Raw genomic sequence first — 17496 nt, forward strand, 5'->3', positions numbered from 1 at the left:
AACCTTGGTGATTTGATTTAGATGTCAAGCGTTTGTTTACATCTCATTACATGTTCACTATATACGTGTAAGTTGATACCCTGGACACCCTTGCAAACGAGATGTTCCATCTCAAGTTATTTTCCAGTTTAAATATTTAAATGTATCAAGCAAAAAGTTATTACCTTTCAAGATGTCATCAATTGTTTAAAAAGTTAACCACCGAACGAGTTAAAAAGGTAGCAATTAGTCAATCATAACTGATGATCAAACGGCTCAATTTATTTTTTGTTTAACATTCAAAAGTCCTGGTGTGCTCACGCTATTCACGGCAGGGCACTGCCTATGGGACTGGGACTAATAAATGCATCAATCTCTCACCCCAATGTTTGCAGTGCTGATCCTTTCCCGCGTTGTCCACGAGCAAACTGCCTCGCTTTCGCCGAGGTCAAGCGTACAGACGTGTAAAGCATCTGCTGTGTACGCATTTAAAGCGCCGAGGCTTGGGGGCGATTGTTTGAACTTTCTCTCGCATCGCACAGCGCTGTGGTGGACCTACAGTGAGGGGAAAAAAGTATTTGATCCCCTGCTGATTTTGTACGTTTGCCCACTGACAAAGAATTGATCAGTCTATAATTTTAATGGTAGGTTTATTTGAACAGTAAGAGACAGAATAACAACAAAAAAATCCAGAAAAACGCGTGTCAAAAATGTTATAAATTGATCATTGTTTTTTTACCCTTTTATCTGGCAACAAAACTGACACCTTTTTTACAAGGAGTCATGTTTACATTGACCACAATACCTGCGGTCGGAACGCAAACAAAAAACAACTCTGATAATGTATGCACTGTCCTTTAAATTGATTTGCATTTTAATGAGGGAAATAAGTATTTGACCCCTCTGCAAAACATGACTTAGTACTTGGTGGCAATACCCTTGTTGGCAATCACAGAGGTCAGACGTTTCTTTTGTAGTTGGCCACCAAGTTTGCACATATCTCAGGAGGGATTTTGTCCCACTCCTCTTTGCAGATCTTCTCCAAGTCATTAAGGTTTCGAGGCTGACGTTTGGCAATTCGAACCTTCAGCTCCCTCCACAGATTTTCTATGGGATTAAGGTCTGGAGACTGGCTAGGCCACTCCAGGACCTTAATGTGCTTTTTCTTGAGCCACTCCTTTGTTGCCTTGGCCGTGTGTTTTGGGTCATTGTCATGCTGGAATACACATCCACGACCCATTTTCAATGCCCTGGCTGAGGAAAGGAGATTCTCACCCAAGATTTGACGGTACATGGCCCCGTCCATCGTCCATTTGATGCGGTGAAGTTGTCCTGTCCCCTTAGCAGAAAAACACCCCCAAAGCATAATGTTTCCACCTCAATGTTTGACGGTGGGGATGGTGTTCTTGGGGTCATAGGAGGCAGCATTCCTCCTCCTCCAAACACGGCGAGTTGAGTTGATGCCAAAGAGCTCCATTTTGGTCTCATCTGACCACAACACTTTCACCCAGTTGTCCTCTGAATCATTCAGATGTTCATTGGCAAACTTCAGACGGGCATGTATATGTGCTTTCTTGAGCAGGGGGACCTTGCGGGCACTGCAGGATTTCAGTCCTTCACGGCGTAGTGTGTTACTAATTGTTTTCTTGGTGACTATGGTCCCAGGTGCCTTGAGATCATTGACAAGATCCTCCCGTGCAGTTCTGGGCTGATTCCTCACCGTTCTCATGATCATTGCAACTCCATGTGGTGAGATCTTGCATTGAGCCCCAGGCCGAGGTAGATTGACAGTTCTTTTGTGTCTCTTCCATTTGCGAATAATCGCACCAACTGTTGTCACCTTCTTACCAAGCTGCTTGGCAATGGTCTTGTAGCCCATTCCAGCCTTGTGTAGGTCTACAATCTTGTCCCTGACATCCTTGGAGAGCTCTTTGGTCTTTGCCATTGTGGAGAGTTTGGAATCTGATTGATTAATTGCTTCTGTGGACAGGTGTTTTTTATACAGGTAATAAGCTGAGATTAGGAGCACTCCCTTTAAGAGTGTGCTCCTAATCTCAGCTCGTTACCTGTATTAAAGATACCTGGGAGCCAGAAATCTTTCTGATTGAGAGGGGGTCAAATACTTATTTCCCTCATTAAACTGCAAATCAATTTATTACATTTTTGACATGCGTTTTTCTGGATTTTTTTTGTTGTTATTCTGTCTCTCACTGTTCAAATTAACCTACCATTAAAATTATAGACTGATAATTTTTTTGTCAGTGGGCAAACGTACAAAATCAGCAGGGGATCAAATACTTTTTCCCTCACTGTATGTCATGCCCATCTTTATTAACCATTCACTTGAGTCCCACCATGGCATATGCTTGCAGAGGCACTTAGTTGGACCTTTATATATATGTAAGTTTTTCAATCGAGCCGTATCCTGGCAGTTTGTTTAGTGCCCCGTGTTGTTTTTTTAGTCAGTGGTACAGCCCAATAAGTCCTGTTTATGAGACCCCTGGCCCATGCCATGCGGTGCAGCACGGAGGGACACTGTAACAAGGTTTTGTACAAATATGTAAATTGGTCCCAACCCTTAGCAGCTGAGACCGGCTGGAAGTCTGCTTTCCTGGAGCCCGCATTGATGTAAAGCCCTTTGGAGAGACATTCGCCAGCAAAAATCTGATGCCGTAACCCGAGCTGGTGACTTGCGGTCGGTCGTGTCCCTGATTGGAGTTTCCAGCCGTTTTCTGGAAATGCAAATGCGTTTGTTTAAATTATTCTAACCAGAATGCATATTTGATTAATTGTGTTTCAGGAGGGAGGGTGGCAACATGATGTTTTGCTACCAAGTAACAATATCCTGTGCAGTGTAACAGTTTTGTGTTGATATGAACATCGTTTTGTATAGGCATATCTTCAGATCATCAATGCATTCATTCTATGTTGTCATTTTATTGGTAATCATTTTATGAGTTTATTCCGCTTTTTTTGTACGCTGTCAAATCCATGGTGACGGAATTACATCCATAACGTTGGTTTTTCCAATGCGTTGTAAAAACGGGCTCCTTCATAATTCATGCCAACGTGCAGTGTTAAATCACCTTTGGATCCAAACGCCAAATTACGCCGATGCTTTAGATGTTGTGCCCCATTGGACTTCAAGGCCTGTGCTGTAATTCCGTTACTGCCACATTTACCATCGGTCTTCATCTTTGTTTGCCCGCCCCCCCCAATCGCCTCCGACTAAGCACGGCTGGCTACGTACGGTGCGGCGAAAGAGGTTCAACAGGCAAACATCTCACTTTTATCTCGTCATCGTGTTTTACAGTTTTATTTTTATTGTTTTGTTCTTCATACTTTTTCGTTTGTGTGTTTTGTTTTTTGTTTGTTTGTTTTCTTCACCCCATCCACACCCCCACCCCCCCCCACACCCCCCCCCACCACCTCTTCATCCCCTCAACTCGCACCCCACCCCTCCTGCTCACCTCCCCCACCGCCGCCCACTCACGGTGCCACACCGCCGTGGTCGCGTCACCGTCCCGACGCGCGCGCGCGCCGCCCCCCCCCCACCCCCCACCCCCCGCCGCCCCCCCCCAACGTCGCCAGACGACATCGGCCACTCCGTGTCTCCCAACCCGTCGTCCCACCCCCCGTCTGTGACCGGTGCCGCCGCCGCGAACGACCGCCACCGCACAGCGAGCGGCGGGGAGGCCCCTCTGCCCTCGGCGCCCCGCGACGTCGTGGCCGCCCTGGTGTCAACGCGCTTCGTCAAGCTCATGTGGCGAGCGCCCGCCGACCCGCAGGGAGACATCCTGGGCTACACCGTCTTCTACGCCAAGGAGAAGGCCAACAGGTCAGCGCATGATGGGGAAAGGGGGGGGGGCGGTGGGTGCCCCCCTCCCGCCAACCCGTTGGACGACGAGGGCTGGAATGGTTTTTGTCGGTCACCGTGAATTGTCACGCGGCGCGGGGCGCTAGTCGGCGGTGGTTTTTCCCAGGATTGGATTTGGCACAGTAGTGTGCCCATGACACCAGATGCCAGAGACCAGTGCACGTGATTTGAGTGGCCCGATATGTTATTTTTAGATTATCCCAATTCAGATGTGGGGTTCGTGGAATATGATGGCATTCATGTGCTGCTTGTGGTAGATCATTAATAGGTTTGTCATCTGTCTTAAAGCATCAACTGATAATTAATAGTGAGGAAAAAATGTCATGGGCTGTTTATGAATAGCTGACCTGCAAGTCCCTCCTCACCGATGTATGAGCTAAATCAAAGTCAAACTGTCCCAATATTTAACCGAGCATTGGAGAGTGTTTACTTCTATTGGTATCCCTGAGCTCGCGGTAGAAAATCAATTTTCTCACGCTAGAACCAGTTTTTATTCACAGCACAACCACTGTTGATTTTCCACGAAGTTGGTGATTGTGTTATTGACCCCAACGAGGCACGATGAGCTGAGGTATTCCTCTGACCAGGATTCCTACTGGAAACATTCTGATTGGTCGGTAGGTGTACGCTCGACCAGACCAGATAGGCAGGGTAGAAGGTAGACATGTTTAGATCGGGAATATTCATCATCCCTATGCATTGTTTTTCAATCCACTTTGAGTACCTAGGATGAGCTGATCCGTTAATTAAGATCATCTGCTATAAGTTAAAATGTTGCCTTCATAAATTGCATTGAAAAAGTGTTACTAAAGAGCAGCGCGAGAGCAATATACTTCTTTGTAACATCACCTGGATAAAATGCAATCAACATTTAATTATAATTTGGTGACAAGTGATATTGCGGTCCTACAAGTGACAATGCACATAGCACTTATTGGAGTAAGTGGTGTTCATTGTTCTGAGAATTTTGGTTAAATTCAGCAACTACATATAATTCACATTGTGCTTAGATCATCATTATAATTGATTTAAAACTAATTAAATGTAACTAATTAAATGTAACTAATTACCAGCACTAATGTTGGTTTGATTGGGCACACATAAAACCTTAATTGGTTCAATGTCGAATTATACTTGCTTGTCAGCTTGAGTGTTATCATGTATGTGGGAATTTGAATAATGCATGTGTTTGCCCAGAATGCACTACTCCAGGAATTAATCGTAGTACAGGTGAATCTTTAAAATGGTCCACATTTGCCAAATTTGAGAAATTACCCACAAATTACTCAGCAATCATCACCCACTACTGCGAGAACCTGGCAGGACCCTCCTGAAAAAGAGTCGTGAGACTCAGTGAGGCCTTCCTGGGTACACAAGCATAATAAAAACATAACTACGAAAACTTAAATATTTGTATTATACCAGGTAAGGCCCACTGAACTATATGTAGGTCTTTTTTAGAAACGACCTGGCAACAAATTAAGTGGCTTATCATGTGAAAAATTATATCAGCCAGCTCATGTTGATTCTAAAAAAAGCGCTCATCTTTTCACAATGGCCCTGTCGCTTTTGAGGGAACCATCCCCTTATGCTAGTTCTTCCACTTAGTGAGTTTTAAGTGACAATTATTCTACCAGCGTTTGATGCAACAGCCTTTGACCGGCCAACGCCATAGGATAGATTGTCTCTCACCTGAGCAAGTAAACATTCCCTTCCGCTGACACAGGCCTGCCGAGAGAGAATCGCGCCCACCCCTGTGCTCTTGAAGCACGGGGAACACTTTGACTTGACGTGATTACAATGGCAGATTGACACGTGCCCAGCAGAGAATACGTACACTGAAGCCTCAGTGGAGCACATCCAATGTCTTAGTCAATCAACGCCTCTTCCCTGTCCTGTAGAGAGCCCAGTTCAGCCGTGAAGGCAAGTGCACAGGTTCTCTCCGTCTTGCACTGCGGTGTGTCGCCAATGGCAAGCACAGCCAAATCAAGTAAAAACGTTCACCAAATCATCTTCAATTATCAGTCATCTTCAATTATTATCTTTTTGCAACCACCATAACTTTGGTAGCACTGATGCATTTGTTGAATGTGATTTTATAAAATATATATTTATCTTCAACCCACAACTTTCCAATTCATTGCCTCTTTTTTTAAAGCCATTTTAATGTCCCTCTGTGGAAGAGTTCAAAGTTTAATGCCACCTCAAAGGTATGGGCAATTTGTGAGATCGCTGCCACTTCCTGCTGGTTCTGTAGAGTATAAACCTACGCACAATACATGCAGTTAAATTGTTAATGTATCGTGGATTTTGGATTTCCCCATTACTCTCATGGGCTAGAGAACTAATGCTGAGGTTCTCCTGCAAAAGACTTTGAGTAAGCATGTTTTGCATTGCTAATTTTAATGTGATGCATTTTTCGTACAAATGAGTCACAAAGTGTGCCCCTCAAACAAATACTCGCTGGTGCATACCTCTATTGGTGATCCTGAACCAGTGATGGAAACTCCACATTCCTTTGGTGGGGGGGGGGGCAGGGAGGGACAGTATCTTAATGGCGGAATGACTGTGGATTTCCACAAAGTGGTACTGATTTTCTTTTGACGAAAAAGAATGAATAATATGCCGAGTCGTTCCTCAAACAGAATGTGAGCACAGCCTTCGGATTGTGAGTCGGTCAGTCCACCAGTGACATCTGTTCGGAACATACGTGTAACATATACAGTGGTATTGCATAGTTGCCATTGGTCATCCAGCAGTGGCTTGATCGTGGCTTATGATGATTATGTCCTTGTCAAAAATAACCAGTTATAGAGATGTACATAAAACTTTATTTGAAGCTTTGATGACTGCAGCAATTACTCTTTGGTTCTTTTGGTAAAGTCACGTAGAAAAATAATTAAAAATAGTAATAGAATACGACGTTTCAATTGCAACACAAGCAACCATCATCAGGTATGAATGAATTATAAAACAAGTGAAGTGGGAAGCATGCCGAAAGCAAGTGGGAAGCTTCCACTCGCTCCCACTTGCTTCAAATTGCTTCAACTTGCTTCCCACTTGCTTACACTCGCTTCCCACTCGCTTTCCACTCGCTTCAACTCGCTTCCCACTCGCTTCCCACTCGCTTCCACTCACTTCCACTCGCTTCCCACTTGCTTCCCATGTGCTTCCCACTCGCTTCCACTCACTTCCACTCGCTTCCCACTTGCTTCCCATGTGCTTCCCACTCGCTTCCCACTCGCTTCCCACTTGCTTCCACTCGCTTCCCACGCGCTTCCCACTCGATTCCCACTCGCTCCACTCACTTCCTTCTTGCTTCCACTCGCTTCCCACTCGCTTCCCACTCGCTTCCCTCTTGCTTCCACTCGTTTCCACTCGCTTCCCACTCGCTTCCCACTCGCTTCCCACTCGCTTCCACTCGCTTCTCACTCGCTTCCCACTCGCTTCCCACTTGCTTCCCACTTGCTTCCACTCGCTTCCCACTCGCTTCCCACTCGCTTCCCACTCACTTCCCACGTGCTTCCCACTCACTTCCCACTTGCTTCCCACTTGCTTCCCACTCGCTTCCCACTCGCTTCCCACTTGCTTCCCACTTGCTTCGCACTTGCTTCCCACTCGCTTCCCACTTGCTTCCCACTTGCTTCCCACTCGCTTTCTACTCGCTTCCCACGTGCTTCCCACTCCACTTGTTTTCTCATTCTGTCATACCTGATGATAGTGATATTTTAAAATGTACCTATTTTCAATGAGAAAACGTGTGCATTTGTGTCTTTCGTTCAGATAAAGTCCTGGTCACAAAGGCAACGTTTGTGGGGAATAATCGCTATTTTCCATACTTTTTAGGCATAAGCAATAACACTTAGTACCCAGAAACAAAAATTGTGTTACATAGTGTAATCAATCATTGGTGTACGTATTAAAAAAATATCTTGCTAACTTTCAACTAGTGTTCATGGAAAATGCATTACATTTGCATTTAAATTATTTTGAAGCTCGTTAATTTTTAAACCAAGTATGTGAAATAAATGTAATTAGTTTTGAAATTATATCCCAGGGACTTGTTAGTGCTTTTGGGAAATACAATTTAAATCACTTTTCCATTTTCTAGTTATGCAATTTAAAATGAGATTTGCAAATAGATTTTATTCTTACCTTAGCATTTTTTGCAGAGTTTAAAAGTTATGTTTTACTCTTACTAGAACACTTAAGTGGTTTGTAATACTCACTGCATGTTAAATATTACCTACAAAGTGATCAAATTGTGGTCTGCAACTGCGTAGAAGCCATTATATTTTCACAACTAAATTTAAAGCAGTGTACTTTCAATACAAAACCAATCTTCGTTGAATATTTAGACTTAGTGGGTTAGCAAAAGAAACACTATATCGCATGAGTTGTGGTATATTTATTGATACCACTGCTCATGGTCACGGTAGACCATTATGCTTGTCATTCAGCTTTACAGAATACCCAGTCCAAGCAGATATGTATGCGCAAACGGTCTCCGTGTAGTTTACAGCCGACTTAACATTAGCCACTCTTCTGATGAGTGGAAGAGAAAGCTATTACATACCTTCATCATGGTGGCCAGCCAGACCTTTCACCTCCAGCAATAGTTACGAGGATAATAGTGGCTTTCATTGAGCTTTTTTTCCATGGGTGCGTGCACATGCTCATCGTAATCTTGCTTGGTTTTCACGTGCAAATTCGCTCTTTGAGACCACGTGTCCAATTGCATGGTAGAATTGCGCAGGAACAACATTCAAAAGGTCATGAAATGGCCTCTGGCATTGAAATGTTGGACATTATTTTTTAGCTGACAAAATTACGGGGTAAAAAACATATGTAAATTCTGCTTTGTTATAAGAAAGGATTGCCTTCCTGCCATTGTGCGCTCGGATTTTGTTGAATGTGAAGTTGTTATGCTTGTCTTATTACCGCAGTTGCTTCCACGAGGTATCAAATTATGCTGTGCAAATGCGTTCATGGATTTTTCCTTTCCAACGATCATTGCAAATGTTTGCATGCCTTGCGCGGTGGTCATTGTATAATGCAAATGCTGATATGCTCGAATGTGTTGTGTCTTTCAAGACGTTATTTCTTTTCGGTACAACATTGCTTTTATATATATTTGTTTTCCTCCCCAATCTGTTACAATTGTCCTATTGTTGTCATTTTGTGCAATGATGCATGCATTCGGTTATCTGTCAGATCAGTGCAGTGCATCCTGTGTGTCAGACTTGTCCATAAAAAAAATTCCTGCAAGTGCTCAACATTGCTCTTTATATACAAACACCTCTCATGTGAGTTTTTACTTTAATCGTGATTTACAACAAGCGGTCTCCCAAATCAAGTGAAAGTGATTTCTGCTCAAATAGGCATTGAGCGGGTGCTCATGGTGGACATTCCACATTACTATGTCGCGGGTGTGTGCATGCATAGGATAATCACTGTTGACTTTCACACACCGTGGCGCTCATATAAGTGACCCCAGAGGGATGATGGGCTGGGTAAACTGCCAACCAGGATTTGATATTACAAACTTACAACTACGAGCTGCTCGCTCTCCTACTGTGCCACGTGACTGGAAATACACAAATCAAAATGCATTGATCTTAAGTAAGAACGAAGTATATTTTTAAAATCTATTTGCACTTTACTCAAACTTTTAACAATGATTATTATAAAAAAAATGTAACCTCAGGTTTTTGCCTACCTTTGGTTCTGCCAAATCGTGTACACGTAGCATGGTGCACATCTGTTCACACCTTTTTTTTAAAGAAATCCAACAGGTGCAAATTGAACCTCGGCTGACTTCATTAAAGTGCCCGACCGAAGTTGTGCCAAATCCCGCCCAAGGAGTCCCTCCTGCATACGGTCCCGCGTGGCAACCAACTGGTAACAGCGCCAATGACCGGGGTCGTGACCTCTCTCCCTAGGGAACGAGCGGTGAACACCACCAAGCCAGGGGACCTGCAGGTCACCGTCGTCGACCTCCACCCTGAGGCGGAGTATTCCTTCCGCGTCATGGCCCTCAACAGGCACGGCCTGGGAGAGAGCTCCCAGCCGATCAGGGTGGCCACGCAGGCTGAAGGTCGGTCCCACGGCGAGCGGCCGATCCGCTCGTTTGACGGAGAGAGGGGTGCTCGATGAGACGCGACCCAAACAAGAAACAGCTTCCCACCTCTGCCGTTACCACCGACCTTGACGTGTGAACTAGTTTTCTTCTTCTTCTTCTTCTTCCTCTTCTTCTTCTTCTTCTGTGAGCAAGTGTTCAGCAGCAAGCACGACCCGTAAAGAGCTCAACAGCCATATATTTAAGTGATTTTAACCTTGCGGGGTTTAAATAGTTTTGCTACGCAGTATCCGCAAATGAAAGCTGTTAATGTCAGATCTGTGCATTTGTGAACTCTCTTGAAATCTCTAGTTTTATTGTTGTCGCACTGGATTTTAAAGGTGCCGTCCCGCACGTTATGTAAATACGGTGACTATCTCTCTGCGCTGAGAAGTGCTTTTGCACACTCCCGTATTTTTTCTGTCAAAAGGAAATGTTCCTGACTTATTTTTCCGAGTTGTTTTGGCTTTTGCTGTAGCACTGATGTCTATCCAGTCTCTTAACGGTTATGTTAATTTGGTCCATGTTAAATGTGTTTTGCTTGGCCCAGAAAGATAATTTACAAGTTGGAGCACTTGTCCAGCAACTGTGCATGGTGGTACATGCACGTTGTGTCGATCATTATAGAATCCCGATTTGTTACTGTCTTCTCTAAAAGTCCTTGAAGGTAATGGGTCACATTTTTATAAAAACAATTACAACTAATGGGATGGAGAGAGCGGTGGCACAATGGTTAGCACACTGCCCTATGAACCCGGCGACCCGAGTCCGATTTTCGTCCATGGCTAACATCAGTGGTTAGCAACATCTGAACCATTCCAGGGCGTGTGCCCCCTTATTCCACCCACAATGACCAGTTTGGTTAAGTATGGTCAAACAACCCCTAAAACAGACACAGTTTTCAGACGCTTTTACCCAGCAGTGGACTGTTATTTCTCTTACACGATTGCATTGGAAAACATAATGGATTATTATAATCTACACTACTTTGAAAATCGCCTCCCTCTGTTTGCAGGCAGTGAAAAATAGGAAAAAAATTGATATAGAAATGAACTTTGGGTACACTAACCTGAATTATTGGTGCCATTGCTGCTGCTATGATTATGCTGTAATTTACGCACAAACTAGCTCACAGTCTTTCCTCCTGGAGACCCTAATGCCATGCTCGCTGGATGTGTTTCATTTGCACGTGTTCCAGGCCAATGTGTCCGCGGTTGATGGATGAATCTTGACAGGCAATGCCAATTCTAAAACTGTGAAATGAGATTCTCTGAAATGGGTTTTCAGTGGTATCCAACATTGGCCATCTTCAGAGTTTAAATTAAAGGTACCTAGTGTTGAAATAGTATTTTAATAAGCAGAAGCAGGGTACAATCCGATTATCTTGCTAAGTGAGAAGGGGAGGGAGAAAATTGGCTGATTATCTCAGCTGATAAGGTGGCAAGAAGACCCACTGTTCAAATTGCCTGTCCTTGGCAAACTGGATTCCCTAGCACATGTGGGAACAGCCTACAGAATATGCTATCATCAAATCTGTCGCTCCTCCTATACCTGTTTAATTGACCTCCCTTACCACACCAAAAAAAAAATCAGTTTATGGATCATGCTCCTATTTTATGCTCAGTGGGAATAATAAATTGTGTTTCCAAAATCCTGCTAATATTTGATATTGCTGTGGGGATGGAGTTTGAAGCCGTTTTTATGTAAGTGTGCCCCGATTAGGTTTCTGAAATCTGCCACCCTTTCCTGCCCACCAGTAGTGTACATGGTGTCACCGCCACAATTAGTCTATGAGAAGGACGCGTGTGTTGGGGTTAAATGTTGGTGCTCGCACCTATTTCCGGCGGGTCATTCTTGTTAAAACCACCATAATGGCTGAATATGTCTTACCCACGTAAATAAATAATAATAAATATTCGAAAATGGCCGGTCAAAAATGGAAGATTAGGCCATATACTCTCCAGAGCAGCTTTCCAGAGCATTTCCTAAATAGTGTATATCATCATTCAAGAATCGATGTTTATGAACTTTATACGCTATTTACCCGAAATATGTATGCATTTATGTTTGTTTGTTGTTATAGTTAATGATTCCTGTGATATTTTTGCATTGGAAAACACATCACAAAAAAAAATGAAACTTACTTATGCAACTGTGCATAACATCACAAGGACTTGTTTATATATATACAATACAAAAGTAAAAAAATAACATTTTTGACACTGCAAGCAGAATCTTTTGGGGGATTTTGCGATTCATTTTATAATTCAGAAAGATGAATCTTGCTGTTTGCGCTTCCTGTTTTATTTGATTTTGTTAAACCAGTGCAAGTGCCGGGGCCGGCTATGAATCTGGAAGCCGAAGTCACCTCTGCTACCTCCATCACTCTGAGCTGGGACATGCCCATCTCAGGCAATGGCCCGATCCTCAACTACCGCCTTTACTACATGGAGCGGAGCCCGGGTGTGGATGGGGAGCAGGTGAGAGCATCAAGCTAGGACCGCATTACTGGCAGGCTCCACCAGGACACGTGGCAAGCTGATAGCCCCCCTACCCTCCATTGTACATGGACACGCCAACTCATTCACTAGCCCCACCAATAGGAGAGTGGCCTCACACTTTCTCACATTGGCCCTGCCCACTGCTGACAGGCCACGCCCATTCCTACACCAACCCCCACCCACTGCTCAGGCAACCCCAGTTCATGAGTGCAGCGTAAGGCCAGTTGGTCAACCTTTAATACAACATTGCTAACAAATTGCTAAATTATTATTCCTAACATTAATTCATAATGACGACGATAATGATGCAATTAAGCAGCGTCATCAATTACGGCAATATAATTCCCCCCCTTTTGAAGACATTTGCAATGTACGATAATGTGATGTTAAATCAAAGACTGCAATGCGCAAAGTCTCTTTCTGCGTGAAAGCGATCCATGGATCTCTCATTAACGACACACTGGACCAGAGTCAATGATGTTCTGCTGGATTTGTAGGCACATGCAGTTGGGTCTGGCGGTTGTTATGCCCCCCACTAATAGATTTCACTCTCGCTACACTCACAACCATTGGAAATCCCTAGTAATCATCAACTTTATTAAACGTTTTCTATTCAGTTGGACACTACATGGAAATGAAACGGGTTATCTCAATAACAGCCTTACCATATTTCATTTTCTCGGACGCGACGTCATTGCTTTCTATTTAGCGATTCTTCCACATGAGCGTAGGATTCTGTGTGCGACTGCACAAGTGTAGCGGGTTAGCTTCATCAAGCATCCTCATCTATCATCAGTCACTTATGAAAGAACATCAATCGCCATTCATTAATAAGGCTGGGAGAACATTAAGACTCAAATGCCTGTCCATTGCACTTTAGCGTTTAGTGTCGCCTTTGGCCGAGATGGGATTTGTTGTTGTTGAGAGAAGTGACCTCCAGCGCCTCGACGTTACGTCGTCGTCACCAGGACGGATCCCGGTATGCAACCCCTATGCCTGTTACACCACTTCCAACACGGCCCCCGTAAGCTTTATTTGAGATCCCAGGTGGCGACATCATTTGGATGGGAGGTGGTGTTGACACGGGGAGCGCGCTGGGTGGGAGCAGGAGGTCGCTAAGCAGATAATGCCAACTCCGCCCAATGGTCCGGCAAACAGCTTCACAACCGCCCTGACGTGGAGCCAAATTTGAGATCTGCTGCCGTAAGCGCATGCTCCCCTCGGAAGATGGGGTCACTGCCTCCCCGAAGACCTTCCCTCCCCCACGCCGCCCCCGCTCCCCTCCCCCCTGCGCCCCCGCCCCTGATCTGCCGGCGTGTGATTAACAGCCCCATCGACGAGTGCTTACTCTATCCGCTTGGTGCTCAGTCTAAAGACGCTGAGGTTCAACCTCCTGCGAGGTGTGCGACAGCGTCTCTGTGGTGTCGCGTAAGCGTCATCGACCCGTCACCCCGTCTGGCTCGGACACTGTTGATATTCGAAGGCATCAAACGGAGCCAGTTCCGCTCGTTAATCTCCGGTCACCGCCCAACTTATAAAATTACGCGGAGCGCGCGCTCGCGCGCGGAACGATGATGGTGAGATCGTTAGGTTTGGAAACGTGACGATGCATTGCGGGTGTCAAAGATCGCGAAGGCGGCTTTTGTTGGCAACCGACAGTGTGGGTGCGAATGCTGCGTAGGCGCAGTGTGTATGTGGTTGTTGGGTGTTTTTTTTCTCATTCGGGTGCATTTGGGAATTGAACAAAAAAAAACAATTTGGTCCCTTTTATTGATAGGCGGCATGAAGGTTAACAAGATTTTCAGCAAATTCCTTCTCTTTCATCACGAAGGCAGACATGGCTGTCAGCTCATTTATCAATCTCCCTTGTAGCTCTAAGGGATGTTCCCTCCCTTCCGATAAACTTCCCAGACCAGCCCAGATTGACTTACCTTAAAACACAGAGCCATCAAATCGGGGTCCAAATAAATTGAACCTGCCCTTGCTGACTCTCTGTGCTCTGACCTTCCACAGCGTTGTCAGCACTGTCCAAGCCAATGCATTAACCTCTTCTGTGGCTACAACCTGGCCAAGTAATCTATTTTAACTGATGTGCATTAATAAGGCACACGATTAAGCATTTGTTTTCCTCCCCAGGTGCACACTGCTAAAATACGTGTTGGAATTAGTGCTTTATTTATTATTGTTTTCATTCGTTGTGACGGCATAATTTCAATAAAAAAGCGGGAGTAGCATTTACAAATATATATAATATTTATAAGCAACAGTGGCGTTCATATTCTTGGTTCTCTCGGTACAGTCACGTAGAAGGGAAACAATAAAATAATAAAAATAAAAAAAAATATTGTTTTTGAAAAATATTGTTTTATAAAAATATAAAAATATTGTTTCATATTTTTATTATTTTATTGTTTCCCTTCTATGTAACTTTACCGAAAGAACCAAGAATATGAATCCCTGCAGTCACGAAAGCTTTAAATCAAAATTTAACAGTGGCGTTGTTTTAATTTGAAATATATTGAACAGCGAGCCTCATTCCACCAATTACCCATGGTCCTGGGGCTTTGTTTAAGTTTGGCTGAATGAAATGAAACTGCTGCGCTTTTGCCCATTTCTCATAACGTTTAGCAGCCAGCGACAGTGAGCGCTGGAGGAAGGGACGCAGATGATAGGAGATGACAAGTGATGGAAGGAATCGGCCAGGCGCGTAAATCATATCGGGGAATCAAGAGATGAAATCCAGAGCGTGCAGTACCTTAGAACGACAGCGATAAAAGCAGCAGGGAAAGAAAGACGAGACAGCAAGAGGTCACAAACATGATCGCGCATGTTGTTAATGAATTAGTAGATGACTGTCAATAAATAGGAAATCTCTCTGTGAAGCTGATTCTGTTTAATCGCTCTTTTATAGAGAAGCTTTCAATATCAAGTGGGACTTCTTGCTCATTGCTGAACGAATAAATACAAAATGCAAAGTAGATTAAACCCACGGCTTTTTAGGCTTGATAAATACTAGCACTGGCGAAGCCACCGCTTCTTCTGCAGCATTCCGGGCCATCCGGCAGCGCTCGGCAATAGTTTAACTTGGCACCAGTGCCTGGCGGCGTTGTGACTCTCCGCTACCGCCCGCACCGCCACCTGCCAGGAGGTGGACGTGGGCGGCCAGTCGTACAGCATGCACGGCCTCAAGAAGCACACGGAGTACGGCTTCCGCGTGGTCGCTGTCAACCGGCACGGCCCGGGCGCCTCCACCGAGGACGTGGTGGCACGGACCTACTCCGACGGTATGCCTGCCAGCCTCTCTGCCCACTCGGCAGCGCCTGTGCAATCCGTCCGTCCGTTCGTTCGTTCGTTCGTTTGTTAATTCACAATAAATTATCTATTCACTCGCGCTGTACCAGCTCGGCAAATGCCTGCACCCATTCGTTCACAAATTAAGAAATCCACAAGTTCATTGATTCATTCCTTCACACACAATTTAATTTCTTACCTCGCGTTACATCTGCCACCTAGTACCGTATCGTGGACGGATCAATTGAGGATCCCATTTAGGCGTGGCCGATGGGCCCATGACGTGGAGAGGGCATAGAGCAAGGCCAGCGTATGAAGGGAGCTTCAGCGCCACATTCCTCAAATGAGTATTGGGCATTGGTAGGGGGGGCATTCATGTCCATAACCAATCTGAGCTAGAGTAGGACATTTTAAAGCAGGACCAGTCTATCTGTGAGACAATCACTGTTGCTTTCCCATGAAGTGATTCACTTGGGCGGGTGATGGACTGAGTTTTATTGCAATTGGGACTTCTGATTGTGAGTTGGGCGCACGTAGTAATCCACACTCAAAGCTGTAGCAGGCTGGGAATTACTTTTTCAAAATAAGTTGCAAAGAATCCTAAACAGAACCCTGCTGAATTTTTTTTTGAGACTGACCTGAGGGTCTCTGATAAAAAAAAAAAAAACACCAATGGAGATGAATACCATGGCACACTCTGTTGAACAAACATATCTTCTTTATTTAAAAAAAAAAAAACTTGATTTTGCATGTGGCAGAAACTGAGAATGCCTCAAGAAATTGAGGGATAAGCATGAACAAAAATCTGGTCTGGCAGGTGATTATACCACAATTTATCCGAACAGGTCCCTGCAGGGTGGGCTGGTAGGACAAGTCTCTGCGCTGTCTATTGCTGATTTTACACCCAACAGCACGAGATTTCACTTCGTTAAAGTATTGAAAGGGGACGGACGGACACATTAATCTATTGCAGGCTGGTACACTCAGTTTACAACTTCGTTCCTAACAATATAATCATACATTAAATCAATAGTAAGAGGTGTCTGTTGAAAATGGTCATGATGAGAATAGCTGGGAAATGACAGTCTATTAAAGAACAAATTTGAAGACATAGGCAGGTAGTTGGTTGCAGTTGGGAGGGTTGTTTGTATACATATGCTTCTTATGAAAGGGAATGATTTCCCTCTTATACCTCCCTGGGAACCAAGAGACGTGTTTATTGCAGCCTGCCTCGGTAAATTCACCTAACGAAAGCTTGTAATAAAAAGTTAATTTGTAAACAGTGGAGCGTATCAGCCTCGTGTAACCCCGTAGAATACTAAATAATTCAAGTTGATTAGATCCCAATCCAAATTATTTCCTTAATGGTTATAATGGCATTCCAGTAAGTATTTTGACTCTCTGCAGCCTAGGCAATTTTTGCTCAATCAATTCCATAAAGCATGCTGCGAGTTTATTGTCTCTGAGGCTGATGGTATCTAGTAGTGTGCAAGTTGTAATGGAGGGTTCTTCGTTAAAGTATAATTCGACTGACTGACACTGTAAAATATATATGTTTTTTTACACTAAACGACAAGTAAGTTTTTAATTGTAAAAAAAAGGCAGATCTCAGTGTTTCAGCTGACTGACCTTCAACAAGATACCTACATTCACATTTGTGTTTATCAGCAAACAAGAGACATTTATGTAACCTGGAAGAATTAATTATTACATAAGTTATGCCCATCCCT

At 44.2% G+C, this 17496-nt stretch overlaps 1 protein-coding gene across 10 annotated transcripts in view; it reads left to right on the plus strand.

Moving 5' to 3' along the window:
• The window catches only part of NEO1 (neogenin 1), a 168859-nt gene that overhangs the window by 106095 nt on the left and 45268 nt on the right, over positions 1-17496 (plus strand). For 6 of the 10 annotated variants that reach the window (XM_032953170.2, XM_032953166.2, XM_032953169.2 and 3 more), the window contains exons 8-11: positions 3571-3817; positions 9799-9953; positions 12300-12454; positions 15621-15759. In XM_032953170.2, coding sequence (XP_032809061.2) covers positions 3571-3817; positions 9799-9953; positions 12300-12454; positions 15621-15759 — 696 coding nt within the window. The remainder of the gene's footprint in view (positions 1-3570; positions 3818-9798; positions 9954-12299; positions 12455-15620; positions 15760-17496) is intronic. The other 4 variants (XM_032953171.2, XM_032953173.2, XM_032953175.2 and 1 more) reach the window with 1 other exon arrangement.

This window comes from Petromyzon marinus, chromosome 13 (genome assembly GCF_048934315.1).
Source record: "Petromyzon marinus isolate PM22_M1 ecotype Great Lakes invasive population chromosome 13, UKy_Petmar_22M1.pri1.0, whole genome shotgun sequence".
In the NCBI taxonomy this organism is placed as follows: Eukaryota; Metazoa; Chordata; class Hyperoartia; order Petromyzontiformes; family Petromyzontidae; genus Petromyzon; species Petromyzon marinus.